Raw genomic sequence first — 20,270 nt, forward strand, 5'->3', positions numbered from 1 at the left:
AAATGTCATGTGTCAACCTGAGAAATGTTTATCCCCCTTCTCCATCCCTGAACTCCTTTCCAGTTAATTGTATACTAAATCTTGAGCTTTACAGTTCTTTACGCTTGAAAAGTGGCAAACGCTGATGAAGAAAGGGGATTGCTTAGCTTGTTAGGCAAAGAATGATATGTTAACAATGTGCTCTATGTACTTTGGCATAGGTACACCAACTGATACATAAGTATGCTTCTAGACATGGCTTGGAAAAAGGGAATGCAAACAGTGATTTCTGATTCAGGATAGGCAACAATACACAACATAGAACACCACACAGGATCATTGTATTTACTTACAAATGACATTTTATTCATGATCAGCCTGACTCATTAACAGGAAATTATTGAAAGATGAAATTAACCATGTTGAGAATACAGTTTAACTTGATAAGCGGCAACTATGTAAAATTAATTATCCCACTCGGTTCTGGAAAAAGGATGCCAACCGCATAAGAAATGGCTGGCCTTAAACCAGGTTTTTTGGGCCAAATGGGGAAATAGGCCCAGCCTTTCACTATTTTTAATGCACTCCATCTCTGTTTATGAGCTTTGTTTTCAGCCAAACACCCTTTGTCACAAACATGGCCTGAAGGCCTCACATAGCCATGACCACCCTCTACACCTTCTCCCATGTTAATAAACAAACATCTCATTTAAAAAGCCTTTCCCCCTATTAAATAAATGTAATAGGCTGTGGTTGGGATCACTTATATAGTTTTAAAGGAACTGGTTGAAAAACAACAAAGAGACAATTTTCAAAAATATATTTGTAAAGCTGTCATGTAAATTCCCAAACAGCTGCAGCCTGTACATTTACATGAAGGGAGAAGGTTGGAGAGTGATCTGTTAAACTAAAGACAGACAAGCATGTTTGGGTGTCCATGGCCAGGAAAATATTCAAGCTACTAAAACAAAAAAGTTAATTTCTGTATTTTAAAAAACGTCTGTAAAAGGAAATGAGTGATTTTCTTTTTGCAGTGCTAGGTGAAGTCCCTCACAGCAAGGCATTAGCTTTCTCTCTGCCCCAAGGTGCTCAAAAGCACCAAAGTAAAAAGATACCGTTTGGCCAACTGATTCCAAAAGCAGAAAAAACATGCAAAAAGAATTTCCTTGGGTACTCAGTTTATGAACCATCCCATGGGCATTCTCTAAAAAAATGTATTCTCTTAAAAGATTAATTTGAGCCCGGGCACATTTAATCGTTTTTGTGCAGAATGCAAACCTCTCACTCAACAAGAGCAACACTAATTTAACAACAACTATTAAGAACAGGATTAAATGTACTGGATTGTTTACATTCTATCCAGTGATGTATTTCAAATCAAAATAAACATGCATGTACAAAAGGTCAGCACCTGTATCCCCAGTGACATTATCACTGGAAATAAATACGGTTTATTGTAGCAAATGTCATCAGAAATAAATATTTTTGGCCTGTTGAGTACAATACAAAACATTAACAGAACCCTGAACTCTCTTGACCTCCTCATAGTGAGCCCTTAAAATGCCAGTTTTCATTTTAGGAATTTTGTTTTTTGCAGGTTACTGGCTGGTAGAGGTAGAGCAAAATAGTTCCGTGTGGAAATCTCGCAAGGGGTAAAGGTCACAAACGCCAGCCGCCTCCTGCTTTACTCGATCCAAGGCAAGAACATTGCTTGTGATGCTTTCCGTGTGACTCCCTTGTGACAGGAATATCAAATCCAACATCAGCGCAATGAAAGTCTGGAGGCGATGTAGGTTCCAGCAGAGAAATTGATAACATAGTACCCATTAAAAAACTATACAAAATTAATTAAATCATTATTCCCATAACACCTCAAAAGGCTGCAATTTTGCTTGCTTCCCGTACGCCGCTTAAATAGGCCCCTGTTACGGTCTGTGGAAAGTGTCTGTTGGTAGCCTGCAAAAACAAAATATACATGCATATTATTATCAATGTGGATGTATAAAGCAAACTAAAAAATGACTTACCTTCGGTAATGTTCTTTCTGGTGAGACACAATTTCTCCCACAAATTCCTCATCTTTCAAATATCTTTTCACCCAGCAGATGGTGCCATTCGGCCATCTCCTTTTTGGTTCTGTCTCGTGCTGAGGTTACATCATCGGCGTGCTAGTACAGAGTTGTCAGCGCCATTTTCTCCAGTTCCGTCTTTTCTCACACCAGGAATGCAAGTCAATGAAACAGACATAGTTGGCTTGGTCACTTGTCAAAATATCTATATGTGTAGGATAGTTCCATATGCGGGGTAGGTGTGTGGGGGCCGATGAGGAATCCATGGGAGGAATTTTGTGTCGACCAGAAACATTACTAATGTTCTTTCTGGTGAACATATTCCTTCCACAGATTCCTCATCTTTGAAATACTCCCAAAGCTGTACGATGTCCAAGGAAGAGGGTATGGGCATGTATTTTTAACCAGTCTGTAAGATTTACTTGCCTACAGCGATATCATCCCTGAAGTTAAATGATGCAAGTAACACTTAGATAAGCAAATGGATGCCCAAGTGGCTGCACAGCAGATGTCAGCCATAGGGTACACCTCTTTGAAGAACCAATGTAGCGCCTACAACCCTCGTGCAGTGCGCTCATATGTACCCTGTATTTGCTTTTCAAAAAATCTAAAACATGAGGTCATACATAGTATCAAGAAAGATTAAATAGTTCTTTTGGAGACTGCAAGTCCTTGTTTCAGACCAGGAAAGCTCACAAAAAAGTTGGTCATGTTTCCTAAAGTAGTTGGTTCTGTTTAAGTAAAGCTTTAAGACATTAATTGTCCAACCTATGCAGCCTCTCCACCGATTTAAATGGATGAGGAGGAAAAAACACAGGCAAACAGACTATTTTTTGGTTAAAACAATGTTATCCTCAATTAAACTCTGTCTTTATGGACATTAATGCATTCAGATGAACTCAATAGGTCCTGCAGTTCTGAAAACCTCCCCACTGAAGCAACCAGGAATGCTACCTGGAAAGACTGGAGCCTTACAAAACATGAGTGTGGAGGCTCAAAGGTGGCTGCCATCAGCAAAGTTAACAGTAAGTTTTAATTCCATCGTGGATTTACAAAGCTCGAAGGTGGAAATGTTCAAAAGCCCCTTCAAAAAAGGGTTTCTTAAAATAGGAAACCTGTTCCAGTGTGCACTTGAATATAGAGAGAGCTGCCAAATAACCTTTGATCGTATTTACATTATAATAGGACAATGGGTCCACCTGTTTTTCCCTGCACAAGGTTTCAAAATCATTCCAACGACAAGCATATATTAATTCAGATAATGGGCATCTTGACAAGAGCATCACTCCAAGAATCTCCTCTGAAAGATCCAGATCCTTGTACCTCAACATCCAGGCACGAAGGATGAGACTCCTGGCATTGGCATGAGGAACCCTGCTGCTAAAGATCATGGTTGTCCTGCTCCTCTCCAACGTCTTCAGAACAAGAGGAATCAGTGGAAAGGGAGGGAACGCATAAACCAGATCGAACTCTTAGGGTATCACCAGTGCATCAGTCTGAAAGTCCCATGCAGAAACTCCCTGGTGCAAAAGATCTTACATTTCTTTTTTGATTTGGTTGCAAATAGGTCGATTTGCGGCACCCCCAGCCCCCACTTGTTTTCCCTGCAAGGTCCCTGTTCGGCTCACACTAGTGAGGATCTTCAGAGAGTCGACAACACATACGCTTGGGTGTTCAGACTGCTGGCATGGTGCAAAGCTGTCACTGACAACCCGTTCTGAATCACCCAAAACCATAGGAGCATGGCCTCCCTGCAAAGCTTCTCAGATCTCACACCGTTCATCTTATTGATCTAATGCATGGCAATGGTATTGTCCAGGAGGAGCAGGACTGTCAAACCCTTGATTGAAGGAAAGATCGCATGCTAGATGTACCGTCCTGAGTTCCAGTAAGTTGATATTGAGGGACCTCTCCAAGACCTCCTATAGACTGCTCACTGAAAGACCCTGCAGATGAGCTGCCCAAACTTCCAAGGATGCATCCCTGGCACTTGTGTAATTGGGCAACGGTTGTTGGAATGATGCCCCTCGAAGGAGGTTAGTCATGAATAACTACCAGGGCAGGTCTTGGGAGATGTCTTGAGGGGCCTAAATAACATACTTTATGTTCCTGTTAAACTGGGACCACTGGCCTCTCAGGGGCCACTGTAGGGACCGCATTCGCAGTCTTGCTTCCGGGACTATGAAGATGCATGACGCCACAAGTCCTAGCAACCTCAAAATAAAATCATGCTGGGAGTCCCACGCTCGGTTGAACAGCGCCACTGTGGGCGAATGCTCACCACTATATCTGGTGGTGGGAAAGCCTTTTCTTTCGCCATACCCAGAACTGCATCTACAAAGTGTAAACGTTTTGAAGGAGTCAGAAGGAACTTCTTTATATTGATGGAGAAATCTAATGTGAGACGCCATCTTCCAATCTGGCTGTCAAAAGCTAGATGTCAATGTAAAGTTAAACGTACATCCTGTTCTTGTGAAGATGAGCCTCTACCACCGCCATTACCTTTGTGAAAGACCGAAGTGAGGCAGAGTGGAAGCAATGCAAACTGGTAAAGAGTAGCTCCCACAACAAAACAAAGTAATTTTCAATGCTTGGGGCATATGGGGGTATGGGAATACGTGTCCTGCAAGTCCAGAGATACCAAGCAGTCCTGATGCTCCAAAACCTGCAGAATTTGTCACAGTGTGACCAGATTGAAATGGTCTTTACGGGGAGCTTACTGAGGAGTGTCAGGTATAAAATAGGTTGGAGGCCCCCAGCCTTCATTAGAATTAGGAAGTTACAGGAATACTAGCCTTTCCTGACTTCCTCTTCTGTCATAAACTCAATTTTTTTTTCAAATTTCTTTATTGGCATTTGTTATGAGTACAACAGCAGTTTGGTGCTGGTTGCCAACTGCGGCATAGTATAGCTTGAGTGAGAAATAAACGATAAACCAACAGTAACATAGACAAACAATAACGGTGTCTGTCTCCGTGGGAATTGATGAACAGCTCAGAGTGGGAGAATTCTCAGGGGGTGGGGTGGAAAGGATGAGGGAGAGGAAAGGATTATGGGAGTGGGGGTTCAGTTCCGATTCAGGCAGCAGCTTGTTTAAGTACCCTTGGGTTGGCAAGTTCAATGATAAGTCCTTCAGGGAGGCTTCTCATCATCGGAAGGGTGGAACATTGCCCACGTCAGGGCTTTCCAAGCGTCTAGTGTCTGACGCGCATCTTCGGGGGATTTAGCGACGCTGTCCTCCCAAGCCAAAGTTTCTGCCCCCACCCAGCGCTCCAACTCTCCATACCATGCTTGTAATTGTGGGCAACCTGGTCGTTTCCATTGCCATTGCAATGGTCCTCTTAGTTAGGATGCACACCATGTCCATAAGTTTCACAGTGTGTTTGATTTTGGCGAGTAAGTTCCCAGGAGGCATTCACTGGGGGTCCATTCCTATCTGGACATGCCTGCCTTCCTGCAGGTTTGCTCCACCTTGGCCCAAAGCCGCCAGACCCTGGTGCATTCCCAGAACATGTGTAGGAGATCAGCTTTGCAGCACCAGGGGCAGTTATGGTGCGATTGTTTACTGAACTTCGTCAGTCTATGTGGAGTTAGGTAGGTGCGGTATAGCACATTCAGTTGGATAATCTAAATCTGGAATTCCTAGATACCTCTTTGGGGAATGCTAGGGCTCTTTCCCATTCCACGTTGGTCATTTCGCACCCCAGGTCCTTGTCCCATTTAAGTTTTAGGTCAGGGCTGCGGGGATTAGGCCTGTCCATTAAATGGCTGTATATTTGGGACACCGGTCCCCAGCACTCTCCCAAGTTGTACAATAGTGTTACAAAGGGGTTGGCCTCGGGTTACTTAGGCCATGCCTCCCACTTGGCTCGTGCTAGTTTCTGAATCCTCTGATACCACAGGAAATGGCCGCTGGGTATGCCATCTTCGGATTGCAGGGAAGAGAAGTCACGGAAGGAGCCCTCACTGTACAAGTCTCCCCACGTATATACCCCTTTCCCTCCCAGTGCCTGATGGTCGCCAAGCCGACGCTGGTCTTGCATAGGTCTGAAAGCAACGGAATATCCGGGGCATATGTGTGTTCCATGTGGACAAGTGACTTTGCCCTGTGCCATATTTGCCTTCCCAGGGTGACTAGTAGGGGTGCTTCACTCACAAGGTGTTGGGGTGCCCAAATGAGTTCCGGATAGGGGCGACTGGGTGCTGTCGTAAAGCTGTTTCAGAGGTGGCGTTGTCAGCCAAACGTTTGGCTACAAAGCTGAGCTGAGCTGCCAGATAATATTTCTCCAGGTCAGGGAGTTGAACGCCACCCTGCCTGTACGGGAGGGTTAGTGTGGTTAGCGCCATCTTGTGTCTGCCTTTACCCCATAGGAAGTCTCTAAATATTGTCTCTAGTAAACGAAAGAAGGGAGCTTTAATATAGTAATGTACGTTTTAGGATCCGTAGAGGAACCTGGGGAGAACAATCATTTTAATGATGGGCGCCCTTCCCATCACAGACAGGGGGAGCTTGGACCAAAAACCTATCGATTTGCGTAGGGGAGGGGGGGGGGGGACGCGGCCAAGGTGTTATTCTTGTGCATTAATTCGGGCATGTGCATTATGTTGACTCCAAGATAGCGGAATGTGGTCAGTTGCCATTGTACACCCAGTGGAGGTAGGTCTTTGATGTGTTTGTTTCTGAGGTCTGCCAGTGGGAAGAGGCATAATTTACGTCTGCTGAATCGTATTCCAGAGACTTTGGTGAAGTTTTCTAGAACCTCTAGCATCGTCGGTACGTTCAGGTGAGGATTCTTCACATATAGGACATCATCCGCGTATAGGGAGATTATGTGGTCTGCCCCATTCAACCGTATGCCTGCATCAAAGAATTGTTTTCTGAAGTAGATGGCAATGGGTTCCAGTCCAAGTATATAGAGCATGGGGGAAAGTGGGCATCCCTGCCTGGTGCCCCTCTGTTTGTCCCACGCCATAGAAGAACAAGTTACTCTCTTACCTGGTAACGTTCTTTCGATGGGATGGTCCGATGACGTATTCCACATCTATGACAGTAATCACCACTGCTGTGCTGCTTCGGAAAATCTTTCAGCGTCTGTGTCCTGCGTCGATGACGTCGATACGCTGTCCTCGAGGGCCTCCGTCGAGCCGACGTCACCGGATGTTATAAGTAGGACACACGACGCCCGTAGCCTCAGTTTTAGTTTTTTCCCAGAACATGTGGCACCAATCTACTGCCAGTATGACCACAGAAAGCCTTGCGGAAACGTAAGCTGCAATCGCATAGGAAATTCTGTAGCGGGGCAGGTAGGGTGGGAGCGATATGGAATACGTCGTCGGACCATCCCATCGAAAGAACGTTACCAGGTAAGAGAGTAACTTGTTCTTCGCGGTGATTGGGTCCTCCGACGTATTCCATATCTATGATAGACTCCCAAAGCAGTACCAACATATAGAGGAGGGAAAAGAATTTAGAATATAGAAATTTAGAATGCCCAACCAAATTTCAGAGTAAAGGACCGCCTTGCCAAAGGCCAGATCCTTCCCATGGATAGAATCTAGGGAGCAGTGTCGTACAAAAGTATGGACCGAAGCCCAAGTAGCTGCTTCACAGATGTTACGAATAGGAACACCCCTCTGCAGGGCAGTAGAGTCAGCCATACCCCTAGTAGAATGGGCCCGTAAACCCACCGGAGGGTCCTTACCCGCCAAGCAGAAACATTCAGAAATTGCCAAGATAATCCATCTAGACAAAGTCTGCTTAGTAAAAGCTTGTCCCAAACGCCTTCCAGCATAACCTAAAAAGAGCTGATCATCCACTCTGACCTGGGACATGCGTGAAATGTAAAAACTTAAAGCTCTCCTAGGATCCAACCTATGGGGCCTCTCCTCTTCCTTACCAGGATGCGGAGGAGGATAAAATGCCGGAAAAATGACCTTCTGGCTTAAATGAAATTCCGACACCACTTTCGGAAGAAAGGAAGGACGAACTCTAAGGACAACCCTGTCCTTATGAAACACAGTGAAGGGTGGCTTAACTGAAAGTGCCTGCAACTCACTCACTCTGCGAGCGGAAGTGACCGCAACTAAAAATACAGTTTTAAGGGTTAACAATCTCAAAGGACAAGAATGAAAAGGCTCGAATGGAATACCCATTAGAAACTTTAGAACAAGGTTCAAATCCCAACCGGGCACCTGGAAAGGTGACGGAGGGAACACATTAGTGAGCCCTTTCAGAAACTGAGAAATTAAAGCAATTTTGAAATAAGAACACTTCTCAGACGAACGAAAGCAAAAAAGACAGAACCACAGGAATGTCACATGAAAAAGGATCCACATTCTTAACCCTGCACCAGTCACAGAACTTTCTCCAACGGTACAGGGACTTTGTTGCCGGCCGTCTGGCCGAAAGCAACACCTCCATCACGTCTTCAGGGAGGTCCCAATCCTTATACCTCAACCTTTCAGAAGCCAAGCATGAAGGTTGAGGGTACAGACCTCTGGATGGAGAACCTGACCCCCCTCCCATCAGAGCAGATCGTCTCGGTAGGGAAGACAACATGGAGGGCAGAGGGACAAGTCGAGAAGGTCCGGGTACCACGTCCTCTGGGCCCGTGCCAGAGCAATGAGGATCAGCAGTGGGAAGGACCACTCCACCACAAACGCGTCTCCCAAGGCTCTTCTTGGAGGAAATACCCGCGAGCAGAAACCTTCGCACTTCCGGTTGACACTGGAGGTGAAGAGATCCACTTGAGGGGTCTCCCAAAGGGCGAAGATCTCCAGGAGAATATCCTGAGCCAGCTCCCACTCGTGAGAGATCGTGCTCTGCCTGCTCAGAGCGTCCGCCGTCTCGTTTTTGCCTCCGGCCAGATGAACTGCTGAGATCGAAACTTCCCGATGGATGGCCCAGAACCAGAGCTGCATCACCTCCCTGCACAGAGGAAGTGACCCTGCCCCCCCCCCTTTTTGTTGAGGTAGTGCATGGCAACCGTGTTGTCCGTCAGAATCAGGACATTCTTTCCTCGCACAGTCGGCAGAAAAGCCTTCAGGGCAAGCCTGACGGCCCGCAGCTCCAACAGATTGATATGGAGTCTGGACTCCGACGGAGACCAACGACCGCTGACTGTCAACTCGTTGGCATGAGCTCCCCATCCCGTGAGGGATGCCTCCGCCACGATTGTCACCTCTGGCCAGGGTAGCCAAAATGGAGCCCCCTCATCAGCTTGCCTTCGTCGGCCCACCACAGAAGGTCCTGGGCGACTAAGGACGGCACCTGAACGGGGTCCGACATCCTGCCGGAGGACTGCAACTGCTGCATCTTGAGAGCCCATTGCAGAGATCTCATCCACAATCTGGCCTCTGGCACCAGAAGAATGCAGGATGCCATGAGGCCGAGCAACCTCAAGAACTCGAATGCCGGGAGACTCTGGGAATGTCGAAACTTGTGTACCATCTGCTGAATGTGATGAGCCCTCACCTGGGGAGGGAAACACTGCCCCAGGGATGTGTCGAGCACTGCTCCGATGTACTGGAGCCGCTGAGTTGGCATCAAGTGGGACTTCTTTAAATTGAGGGAGAAGCCCAGCTTGTGAAGGGACTGGCAGGTGACGGACAGATGATCCAGGACTTGCTTGGGAGAGCGCGCCCTGATCAACCAATCGTCCAGGTAGGGGTAGACGTGAATCCCCCCTTTCCTGAGATACACTGCCACCACCACCATGAGCTTGGTGAAAATCCTCGGGCGGAGGTCAATCCGAAAGGCAGGACTCTAAACTGAAAGTGCGAGTCGCCAACCGCGAACCTCAGGTACTTCTTGTGCTTGGGCTGGATCGGCACATGAAAGTAAGCGTCCTTGAGGTCGAGAGACACCACCCAGTTCTGAAGTTGAAGGGCCTGGAGGACTTGAGAGAGAGTAACCATCTTGAAATTGTCCTTCCTGAGGAGCATGTTCAAACCGCGCAAGTCCATGATGGGTCTCAATCCCCCGTCTTTCTTCGAAATAAAAAAATAAGGGGAATACCATCCCTTGTTCCTCTCCGCTACAGGCATACCAGTTCTATGGCGCCTTTCTCCAGCAGGGATTGACTTTCCTGCGCAAGGAGCGGATCTGGACTCTTCAAAGAAAGATTCCCTGGTGGATTGTCGTGAGGCCTCTGCCGGAAAGGAAGACATTAGCCATGGGCTATGATCTCCAAAACCCACACATCTGAAGTAATGGCACGACATTCTACAAGATGCTGCGCCAGCCTTCCCCCAACTGGTGAACCATGGGACATGGCCTCATGGCTGAGCTGAAGCGGCTGCGGCATTGCCTGAGGTTAAAGAGGCAACTGCCTGAGCGGCCTTGGCACCTTGAGTACCTTGTTTTCCACCTCTGGTACTCCTACGGTGGCCCCTTTGACTTGCAGCTCCTCTCGATCTACTAAAGGATGAGTAATAACGAAAGGAACCTCCCCCCTAGGACGAAAAGGCAGAGGTTGGCAAACTGCAGCACTCAACGACTTCGCTGCAGCTTTGGAGGTCTGCAACCTCTCAAGGCTCTCGTCAGCCTTGCTGCCAAAAATATGTTCACCATCAAAGGGCATGTTGAGGAGCCAGGCTTGCACATCAAGGAGCAAACCCAGACTTCCGCAACCACGCAAACCTGCGTATTACGGTGCTCACCGCCATGGACTGGCTGACACAATATGCCATGTCCATACCCGACTGAACGGACTCACACATGGCATCCTTGCCATCCTGCACAATAGCAAGAAAACCATCCCGTTCCTCCCCTTCGGGAATATGTTCAGCCGCCAATGAAATACAGTTCCACAGAGTGTGCGTGAAACGTGACAAGGCACACACAGAGTTGGCTGCCTGTAAAGCCATACCCCCTGAAGAAAACACTTTCTTCGCCCAGCCATCAAAACGCTTGTCGTCCCTATCAGGAGGGATGGTAGGGTACGACGCCTGCTTTGCTGGGGCCGTAGCCACCTGCACCACCAAACTATCCGGAGTGGGGTGCGTCGTCAAGTAGCAAGGGTCGCTACTGGCTGGGCAGTATTTTTGCGGCAAAGACTTGCCCACTGCCAGGAAACTCTCCGGAGCAGTCCAAGCCACTGCCACCCTTCTTTGCAACGCCATATGAAATGGCAGTATCGGGTCAGTTGGTGGACCTTGGTCGAGGATATCCGTCAGGTCATCCTGCAGAAAATCCACTGGTGGCGCAGACCACCTCAAGTAATCCGTTACACTCGACATAAGGCGCCAGTACGAGGACTCGGCATGGGTGCCAGGCTCAGGCCTACAGGACTCCACCTCCGGAGAGGTGTCCAGACCACTGGCGTCGTGCAACGACTGACGCAGGTCTTCAAACTGGCTATGTCCAGATAAAATCTCGTCTGGTACCGCATCAGGAAGCAACCCTTCCTCAGATCCTTCATCCACCTCAGAAATATAATCCAAAGGCTGGAATGAGGGCACAGAAAAAGGGACAAAGACATTTTTAGCCTTGGCCAGAGCCTTTCTAGGGGGTTCCACCATGCCACGAGGTACCTCCAACAAAACAGCCTCGAAAGGCGTCGAGGGCGTCGATGGAATTGGCGTCAACGTCAAGCGTGGCGCTGACGACTTCGACACAGTCCTCGAGGGCAGAGCCCCGAACGTGTCCTTCGACAGCCTGGGCGCCGATGGCGTTGACGGCTTCCTCGGAGGCAGAGCTTCGAGAGAGTCCCTTGATGACCTTGGCGCCGAAAGCGTCGATGTCTTCTTCGAAGACTTCACAGGCTCTGACGGTCTCGAGGGCGTTGAGGACCGGGACCTGGAACAGGCATGTCTAGAGCGACCATCCTTGTCCGACCAGGACCTCGAAGGCGCCCGGTGATCGCAACGACCGCTCGAGCCTGAAGGCGTGCAAGTGGCGTCTCTAGCACGGTCACGGCCGGTGTCTCTCGACGGTGCGGATGGAGTGGAGCCCTGCAACTGAAAAATTGCCATCATCTCCTGCCGAAATGAAACCCATTCGGCAGGAGTGGAATGCTTGTTGGGACAAGCAACCCCGCCGACGGGCGGAGACCTCGGTAAGGATGGGGAAGGCGACCGGCGACGGCGCTTCCGTGAGTGCCTCGAAGAGGCAGAGGAATGGTGGGACCTACTCCTGGACTGACACCCCCCCGGTCTTACGCCGACGATGCGGAGAGTCACCCCTCGAATCGTCAGTCGAAAGGCCGGTGGATTTCGACTTCCGGGGCTTGGCCACCTTACCTACAGAAAGCTTCTTCTTACGCTCCCGCAAGGCCTTCGAAGTAAGCGACTGGCAGTCTACACAGTCATCCATGTCGTGGTCCTCACCGAGGCACCAGAGGCAAGCGACGTGCAAATCCGTCAACAACATCTTGGACCAGCAGCCCCGACACTTCTTAAAACCCGGCCATTGGGTAGAAGATGAAGACATCATGGACTTCACAAAAGAACAGGTTCGAGGAACCGAAAGAACAGTACTCAGAAGAGACGAGGCGCGCCGAGATCTCCGAAGCGAACATGTTCCCGGAAAAAACAGAACTGAGGCTACAGGCGTTGTGCGTTCTACTTATAACATCTGGTGACATTGGCTCGACGGAGGCCCTCGAGGATAGCGTATCGACGTCATCGATGCAGGACGCAGATGCCAAAAGATTTTCCGAAGCAGCACAGCTGTGGTGATTACTGTCATAGATATGGAATACTTTGGAGGACCCAATCCCCACGAAACGAGCCTTCCGGATTTTACTCGTGCTTTTGGTTTGGTGTACAGCACTTCGACCGATCTGATAAATTTCTCACCGAAGCTGAAGCCTCGGAAAACCGCTATCAGCCATTCCCAGAAGATGGAATCGAATGCCTTGATAGCATCCAAGGATAGCAAGGCTTAGGCGCCCCCGTTTCGGTTATCCTGGGACATGACGTGCTGAAACCTGCGAAGGTTGGCAGTGGTGTTGCGGCCTGGCACAAAGCCGTTTTGGTCTGTGTGTATTATTTCTCCTATCGACCTGGAGAGCCTTCTGGCTAGGATCGTGGTCAATATTTTGACGTCGTAGTTAAGCATTGCGAGTGGACGATAGGAGTTGCAGTTGTCCGCTGGTTTGTTGGGTTTAAGCATCGGGACAACCAGTGTTTCACGCATACTCTCGGGTAGGATCCTCAAATCATACTCCTCCTGGGGGAGCTTGTGCAGCAGCGGGGTTAGAGTTGGTTCGTAGGTCTTGTAGAATTCGGAGGGTAGCCAGTCACTGCCCGGGGCCTTGCACGTCGCCAAGGTTTTAATTGCTTCAGATATGTCTTCCATGGTGATCTCTGCATCTAGGGCTTCACTGTGTGCGGGTGATATCTTGGGCAGCCCTATCTCCTCTAGTGTGTTTGAGATCTCGTCCGGGGGCACCTGGGCATTGTTTGAGTACAGTTGGGCATAGAATTGTTTGAAGGTGTTATTTATGCTCTGCTGGGTCTGGTTCAGCGCGCCGTCTTTGCTTTTCAGGGTGTTCTTTTTTGCATAGCCAGGCTAGAAGTCTGCTGGGCTCATCTGCCTCAGTGTGCGCCCTATTGGTTCTAGTGGTGCAGTCAAACTTGACTAGCCTGTCCCAGGCTTCCTTGCATTCAGTTCTGATCTGCTTTAGTGTATCTTCATCCCGCCGGGTGTCCTGGGTGTCAGATTCTAGCTTCTCGATTTCTTTTTCGTGTTGTTCTAGGTCGGTTCGTAATTGTCTCCTGATGCCTCCAGCCTTTGCTATGATTTCTCCCTGTATTACTACTTTCAGGGCGTCCCATATTGTGCTCAGATGGTCGACACTGCCCATGTTTTCTTCTGTATAGTTCTCTAGGGAGTCCCTGAGGTCTTCTCTGAACGCCGGGTCTTTTAGTGCTTCCGTAGGCATTCTCCATGTCGGTATTGGGGGTCCTGTAATGCTCCATTCTACCATTAGGGGTGAGTGGTCTGAGATGGTTCGACCCAGGTATTGTGCCACTTCAATCTGGGGTAGGTGTTCCCTACAAATGAAAACGTAATCGATCCTGGTGTGGAGGTTATGTGAGGACAAGTAGAAGGAGTAGCCTCGAACGTCGGTGTAATTCTCATCAGACGTCCACTAGGTCTAGGCTGTTCAGCATGGTGTTCAGTGCTGTGGTGGGTGCCGACGGGGCACTGAAGAGGGGTGTGGACCTGTCAAGCTCCGGGTTGCTCACGCAGTTGAAGTCGCCCCCCCAGATAAAGAATCCATTCCTGTATTGTGTGACCTTGGCGTACATTAGGTTTAGGTGGGCTGGTATGTTTTTGGGTAATGAGTTCACAATACATATTTCAGTTTGTTCGATATGTCCCCATAGTATCACATACCTTCCTTCTGGATCCGACTCAGTCTTGGTTAGTTGGAAGGGGATTTGGGGGCTGATCCATGTGAACACCCCTCTAGCATATTTGGAGTAAGCAGCCCCAAACCCCTGCCCACCCCACTGCGTTTGTAGCGTTATAGTAGTTTCCTTTGTAAGGTGGGTTTCCTGCAATAGGGCCAGTCCGATCATCTTCCTATGTAGGTAGGATTTAATCCTATTTCTACGAAGGTAGGTGCCCAGCCCTCTCACATTCCAGGTAAGAACTTTGATGTGTGTGGCCATAATGGTTTTGGGAAGAGTTCCGGCGTTCCTTTCCTGTTGCCCAACTCTCCCTGCATGGTGATCACAGGGTGTGGGCGCTTCGTCCCTGGGTCTCTGTTACGCTCACCTGGTATCCACAGGGACGCCACCCAGCTGGGTTACTCGCTGGTATGCTTCTCAGCTTTGCCCTGATGTGGTCTGCGGGGAATGTTCAGCCTGAAAATACAGGAGGACTGTGTTCAAGACTGACCGACTGGGGTAAGTATCCTCCCTCCACCCCTGTATGCTTTCAGTCCGTCTGGTGCCCTCTCCTCACCTTGTGGTAGAATTAGGCATGCCCTCCGTCCTGCCTTCTTTGCAGAGGCACATTGTCTTTCATGGGCGAGTGTGGTCCAGTTACTTCACCGACGCCGGCCCGTTTGATATTGTTCAGGTAGGTCTTATTGCTGTTCTTTAGTTTTGTTGCTATCCTACATGCCTTTCTTTGTTTAAAATGTCTCTTTTTTCTCCCTTAGGTATGCAGAGCTTCAGCGCAGTGTTTTGGCTTGGTTGAGCCCCGCTGGTAAATGATGGTGCATTAAGAGCGCTATGATGCGGTAAGTAAGCGCTATGCGCGGCGCTGCAAAGTCTTGCCTTTGCTAACCTGTTTTCCTTGTAGGTCACTGTGTTCTTCAGCGCAAGTGGAATGTCCGGAGTGGTGCCAGCCGAGAGGCGACCAGCCAGATAAGCCTTTTGAGCAGTTTGTAATTTTTAAATGTCTCTACAGCTTTCTTAATGTTGCCTCCATCTTCCTCTTTCAGGTTGTTCTGTACGGGAGGCATGCAGATTCGAGGAAGCTGTTCTCAGTAGTTGCGAGTGTTTAAATATGAAGACTGCAGGTAAGATGCTGCTGCTAATGATGTTCCTTTTGTCTCCTTGCAGGTTCTGCTTCTCCGAGGTTCGAGGGAATAGCTGGACACGGTGAGCGTCCCGTTGCAAGCTGCAAAGTAACACGAAGCATGTTTTGCAGTCAGGGTGTGGTTTATATAGCCCAGGTAAAGTAGTACCAGGGAAAGTAGTTCCAGGCCTGTCACACCCAAAACACTAGACCGCATAGCTTGGTTCTTAAGAACCAAGCTATGTGGATGCCTCCATGTTGGCTGACAATACAATACAGTAGTTCCCAAGCACATTGTTGTTCATGGTGTATGAGCCTGGTGCCATAGGTGCCAGGACTGGCCCCATGAGGGCTTTTTAAGAGGATGCCAGGCTCTAGAGGCCCGAGTCCTGACTCCGCCTGGCCAATCAGTTTGCCAGAGGGGGTTTTGGGCGAGGGTCGTGACAGTCACCTGGTTTCTGATTACCCATTCTTCGCCCTTGTGTTGTCGCAATAGATGCTGAATCATATCCCGGAGACATTTCAACTTATTGAACTTTCATTCCAGTGAATGGATTAACAAAGTTTAACAACTGTGAACTGCCCCCAGCAGTTGCATTGAAGGGGCAACGCTCAAGGGCCCCTGCATCTCGTGGGCCTATCCAGGCCGTTTGGTGCGGGTGTAGTGCTGGCAACGGGCCAGAACAGATTCCAGTGGGGTGGGCTGTAGCAGTTCTCATGTGTGGTCATGTGTGCTCCCGTCTGTGGTAGCGAAATCTGTTGTTGCGGCGGTGGGTTGTCTTTCGAATTCGGTATTAAGATTTCGAGTCTCGCATTTGCTTGTTCTGTGGGGCCGGTGGTTTGTGCTTAACCTTTAAGTTCTTGGGGCGCGTTCCGTCACCTTCAGCCAGGTTGTTGTGCTCTAGCCACATGGTGGCTGCGGCTGGGGTTTCCAAGAAGACTGTTTTTCCCTTATAGAGCACCTTGAGGCGTGAGGGGTATAGCAGCATATATTTAAGATTGAGTTTACACAATCTAGCTTTCACCGGCACAAACGAGTTCCTTGCGCGTTGCACGTTGGAGGTGTAGTCAGGATATATGACGATCTTGGAGTCGTTCCTTTTGATCTCGCCTCCTTCTCTTGAGAACTTGAGTATTGTCTCTCTGTCACGAAAGTTTAGGATTTTCGCAATCATTTGGGCATGGGTGCGATCCCGGCGGGGGCCTCTTCTGTAGAGATCTGTGGGCTCTCTCCACTGAGAATCCCTGGGAGAGCTCGCCGGCTCCGATTTCCTGTAGTATCATGTATTCCACTTATTCGGTCGGGTTTGTTCCTTCCATGTCTTACGGAATTCCTACTATGCGTATATTATTGTGACGGGCCCTCCCTTCCGCCTCCTCTGATCTTGCTTCAAGTCTTGCGACCTGTTTTTCGAGTTCATGGACCTTAGATTTTAGTTCTGAGGTGGTCTCTGTGCTGTCCTGTAGGCTCATTTCCACAGTGGTCACTCTTTCGGCGAAATTGCGGGCATCCTGACGCATTAACTGCATGTCAGATTTGACTTCATCAATTTTAGTGTCAATGAACGCCCCGAGCGCAGCTATGGCCTGCATTACCTGCGCGTCCTTAGGATGGTCCTCTGGTGGGGGTGATTCTGTCTGTGTATTGGACTCTTGGGGTGGTTGCTGTTTGGGCTTGGCCGCTGTGAAGGAGTCCATTATTGTCGTCGACTTGGATTTATTCCTCGTGGAGGACATCCCACTGTGTGTCACTTGGTTCGCTCTTGCAGCTCCTGCTTTGTGTGGTACTGTCATGTTGCCGTGTGAGCCAGGCCGCGGGGCTGGCCTTTTCACCTGCAAGCTGATGCGGTTTTCGGGTTCTTGGTTGGTCAGGGCCTCGAGGTGGTCCGAGACTCGGTGGGTCAGGAGTGGGGCGACAGGGCTCTGTTGGCGTGGTGGTCAGTGTCCGAAGAAGCAATTAATTTGGGTGGGCAACTTGAAAAGGTAGTGTGGTGCAAATGTCGAGGGCGGCCCCGGCAGACCAAGAATAGTTCTCATATCAGTGGGCAAGGGCACACCAGCGCGTTGTTGGTAGTCTGGTTAACCTAGGATCAGTGGTTGGGTTGGAGGAGGCCCCAGCAGGTGCGTCCTCATGTTTAGCTCCCCTGGTGCCGGTGGCCGTTAGGTGGAAAGTGGCAGAACTGGCAGGGCCAGGGGAGGCACCCAGAGTCGGGTCTATCTGCCCCAATCTGAGAGTTCATGCAGGGATTGGGGTTCTTGCAGGGTCTGCGCACCTTAATGCGAGTTCCAGTTGTGGGTGTCCCTTGGTTGCTGTTGAGTCACACTTCGCGTGTGCAGGATGCCAAGCAGCCTCGATGTTCTCGTCTTCACTGGTTCGACCTTGGGGCATGACGGGGGGGGGGGGCTTGTAGCACGTACAATCTCAGAGTTGGCCGAACTTGTTTCGGGAGGCGTTTGGTCACCGGGGCTCCGGAGAGGCCTTCCCAAGTCTTGTCCCCCTATGGAGGTCTTCTCGGCACGTTGCCACCTTTTGTGGTTTGCTCTTAAGGAGGCAGTGGGATCGTGCTGTGGGGGATCGTTGCATATGTGATTGCATCTCATGTCGGGGCTGGGACCCTCCTTCTGCTCTGTTGATTGTGGTGCAGCCCTCATGTGGGGGACTGATTCCGCCAGTCAAACGGCGGTGCCCCGTCGCTCCTTGAATCTGGGCCGGGTGGACCAGTAGTTGTAGTGACCTCCCTCCGCTGCCCTCCTCTCACTGTTATTCAGTTGTCGTGTCTCCCCTGCTGCACGTGCCCCGCAGCTGGTGCCTCTTGATGTCTGTAATGTCGTGTTGCCGGGGTGCAGCAGGCTGCGAGTCCCGTAGTGTCACCCGCGGCTCAGCGGATCCTCGAGGCGTTCAGCGCCCGCCAGTCCGTTGGCACCGCACACAGGTAGTGCAGCACCACCTCTGCCCCCTTCAATCCGGATCCGTCTTTGTCCCCACCGGATCCTCTCGCCTGCCCAAGGCGTTTGGCTCGTTTCTGTGCCCGTGAGGCAGAGCAGCGCCGATTCCCAGGGCACCCCGCGCTCCGGCGGGTAACGCGTCGGGTGTTCGATGACTGCAGCGCCGATGCCAGATGTCACACCAACTCTCCATACTGTGTGGGGGCACCACCCTTCAAGAGGGCCCACTCCTCCGGACGCTCTTGGGCACAGCAGGGTAGTCCGTTGCGTTCAGCTCATCCCCCTCTCTGGGACCGAGAAACAGCTCAGTCCGCCATCTTTGGGCTGCAGGGCCGATGTTTCTAAGGTGCTGTTTCTCCTCAGAAATGCTCCGATTTTCTTCAGATTCGATCTCAAAAGTGCCAGGGTCGCTTCATGCGTCCAATGATGTGTATGCAATGGCAGTGTTTAGCGATAAGCCACACTTTTACAGGATCTGCTTCAGGATCACGACGGGAGCTCTGTCCAAAAGCTGCCTCACTCCATGTGCGTAGGCCACGCCCCCCTGTCACAAGCTCCATGACTCCCTTTAGGAAAAGTTGAAAAAGTTCTTCTATCAGGAGCAGTTTCAGAGGAATAGAAGGTAAGATGGGGTAGGTTTTGGTGGGGCTTTTTCAAGAAAGTCATGCATTAGCAATCGTCCACCAAATGTAGGACCCCATCTGTCAGATGTTATACTGAACCTTGTCTTTTTGAAGAGGCTGATCCCATCCCCTCCCCACCGTGGGAGCTTTGTGCTGTGAAATTGAGCAATTTAGTGGGGTTTTGGAGCCTGGGATTCTGAAAAGGCTGATGCTGTTTCCAACCTCCGCTGCCCCAGGTATGGTATGCAGAGCCCCCTTGTTTGAGTGGGTAGTTGAGGGGGGAGCCCCATGTTTTTTGCAGGAAAAGTGTATGATCTAAACCTCCCTCTTATAAAAGCAGTAGTGGAGGTAGACAAAGTGAAACCTAAGGATTGAGCTACTTGCTTTCCTTCTAAATTTCTGGAGGCTTGCTTCAGCCTGTGCAGTCTGAGCAGAAAACGTAATATCCATCAAAACGTATATCTAACAATTTATTTTGCACATCCTGAGTGAAGTTGGCTGGGTGCATCCAAAAATGCCTGCAACCACTATGCACACATAGATTGTCCAATGCAGTATCTAGCCTCACTTCTAGTATGTTTCAGGCAGTATCTTTAACGTCTTGCAATACCTGCCTAAATGATTTCTGCATCTCTAGTGGGAGATGAGATGCTGCAGAATCTACCATTTCCCAAAGGGAATGGGAATATTTCGCTAGGGTGAAGTGGCATTGACGGTTCTTTCCCCTGCACTAACTGCAGCAAACACTTTCCTTCCCCAAGCATCCATCTGGTAGCACTGCTGGGAATGCTGTGGATTTTGAACTTGCAGTAGCTTCTTGGATCACCATCTGCTGAGGGATATAGTGTCAGAAATTGTGCATCACCTTTCCTGCCCTATGATTCTGAGCAATATCCTTGTCTATGTTGGATGCAGAGGCTGGATTTCCCCAAACTGGTTTTACAATCTTAACCATTTGTTGTAAAGGTGCCTTACCAATACATAAATAAAATAGAATGAATAGGACTGGTACCTTTGCATGGTTTGGTTTGAGGGCATCTGTAATTCTGTGACAAACAACCTCTTCTAAGGATGAAATCAAATTAAGGGTGTCAATTGCTCTTCACACTACTGCTGTATATGATCAAAAATGTTGATCCATCGCTGAAATTAGTTCCTATCCATATTTGACGA

The 20,270-nt window shown here is 49.4% G+C and overlaps 1 protein-coding gene across 2 annotated transcripts in view; it reads right to left on the reverse strand.

Moving 5' to 3' along the window:
- Positions 1-318: 318 nt before the first annotated feature.
- KDM1B (lysine demethylase 1B) overlaps positions 319-20,270 on the reverse strand; it is a 1,796,634-nt gene continuing 1,776,682 nt past the window's right edge. For both annotated transcript variants that reach the window (XM_069613586.1, XM_069613587.1), the window contains one exon: positions 319-1,935. In XM_069613586.1, the coding sequence (XP_069469687.1) occupies positions 1,852-1,935 (84 nt within the window). In that variant the 3' untranslated portion in view covers positions 319-1,851. The remainder of the gene's footprint in view (positions 1,936-20,270) is intronic.

Source organism: Ambystoma mexicanum, chromosome 5p, assembly GCF_040938575.1.
Source record: "Ambystoma mexicanum isolate Mex_15411 chromosome 5p, UKY_AmexF1_1, whole genome shotgun sequence".
Taxonomy (NCBI): Eukaryota; Metazoa; Chordata; class Amphibia; order Caudata; family Ambystomatidae; genus Ambystoma; species Ambystoma mexicanum.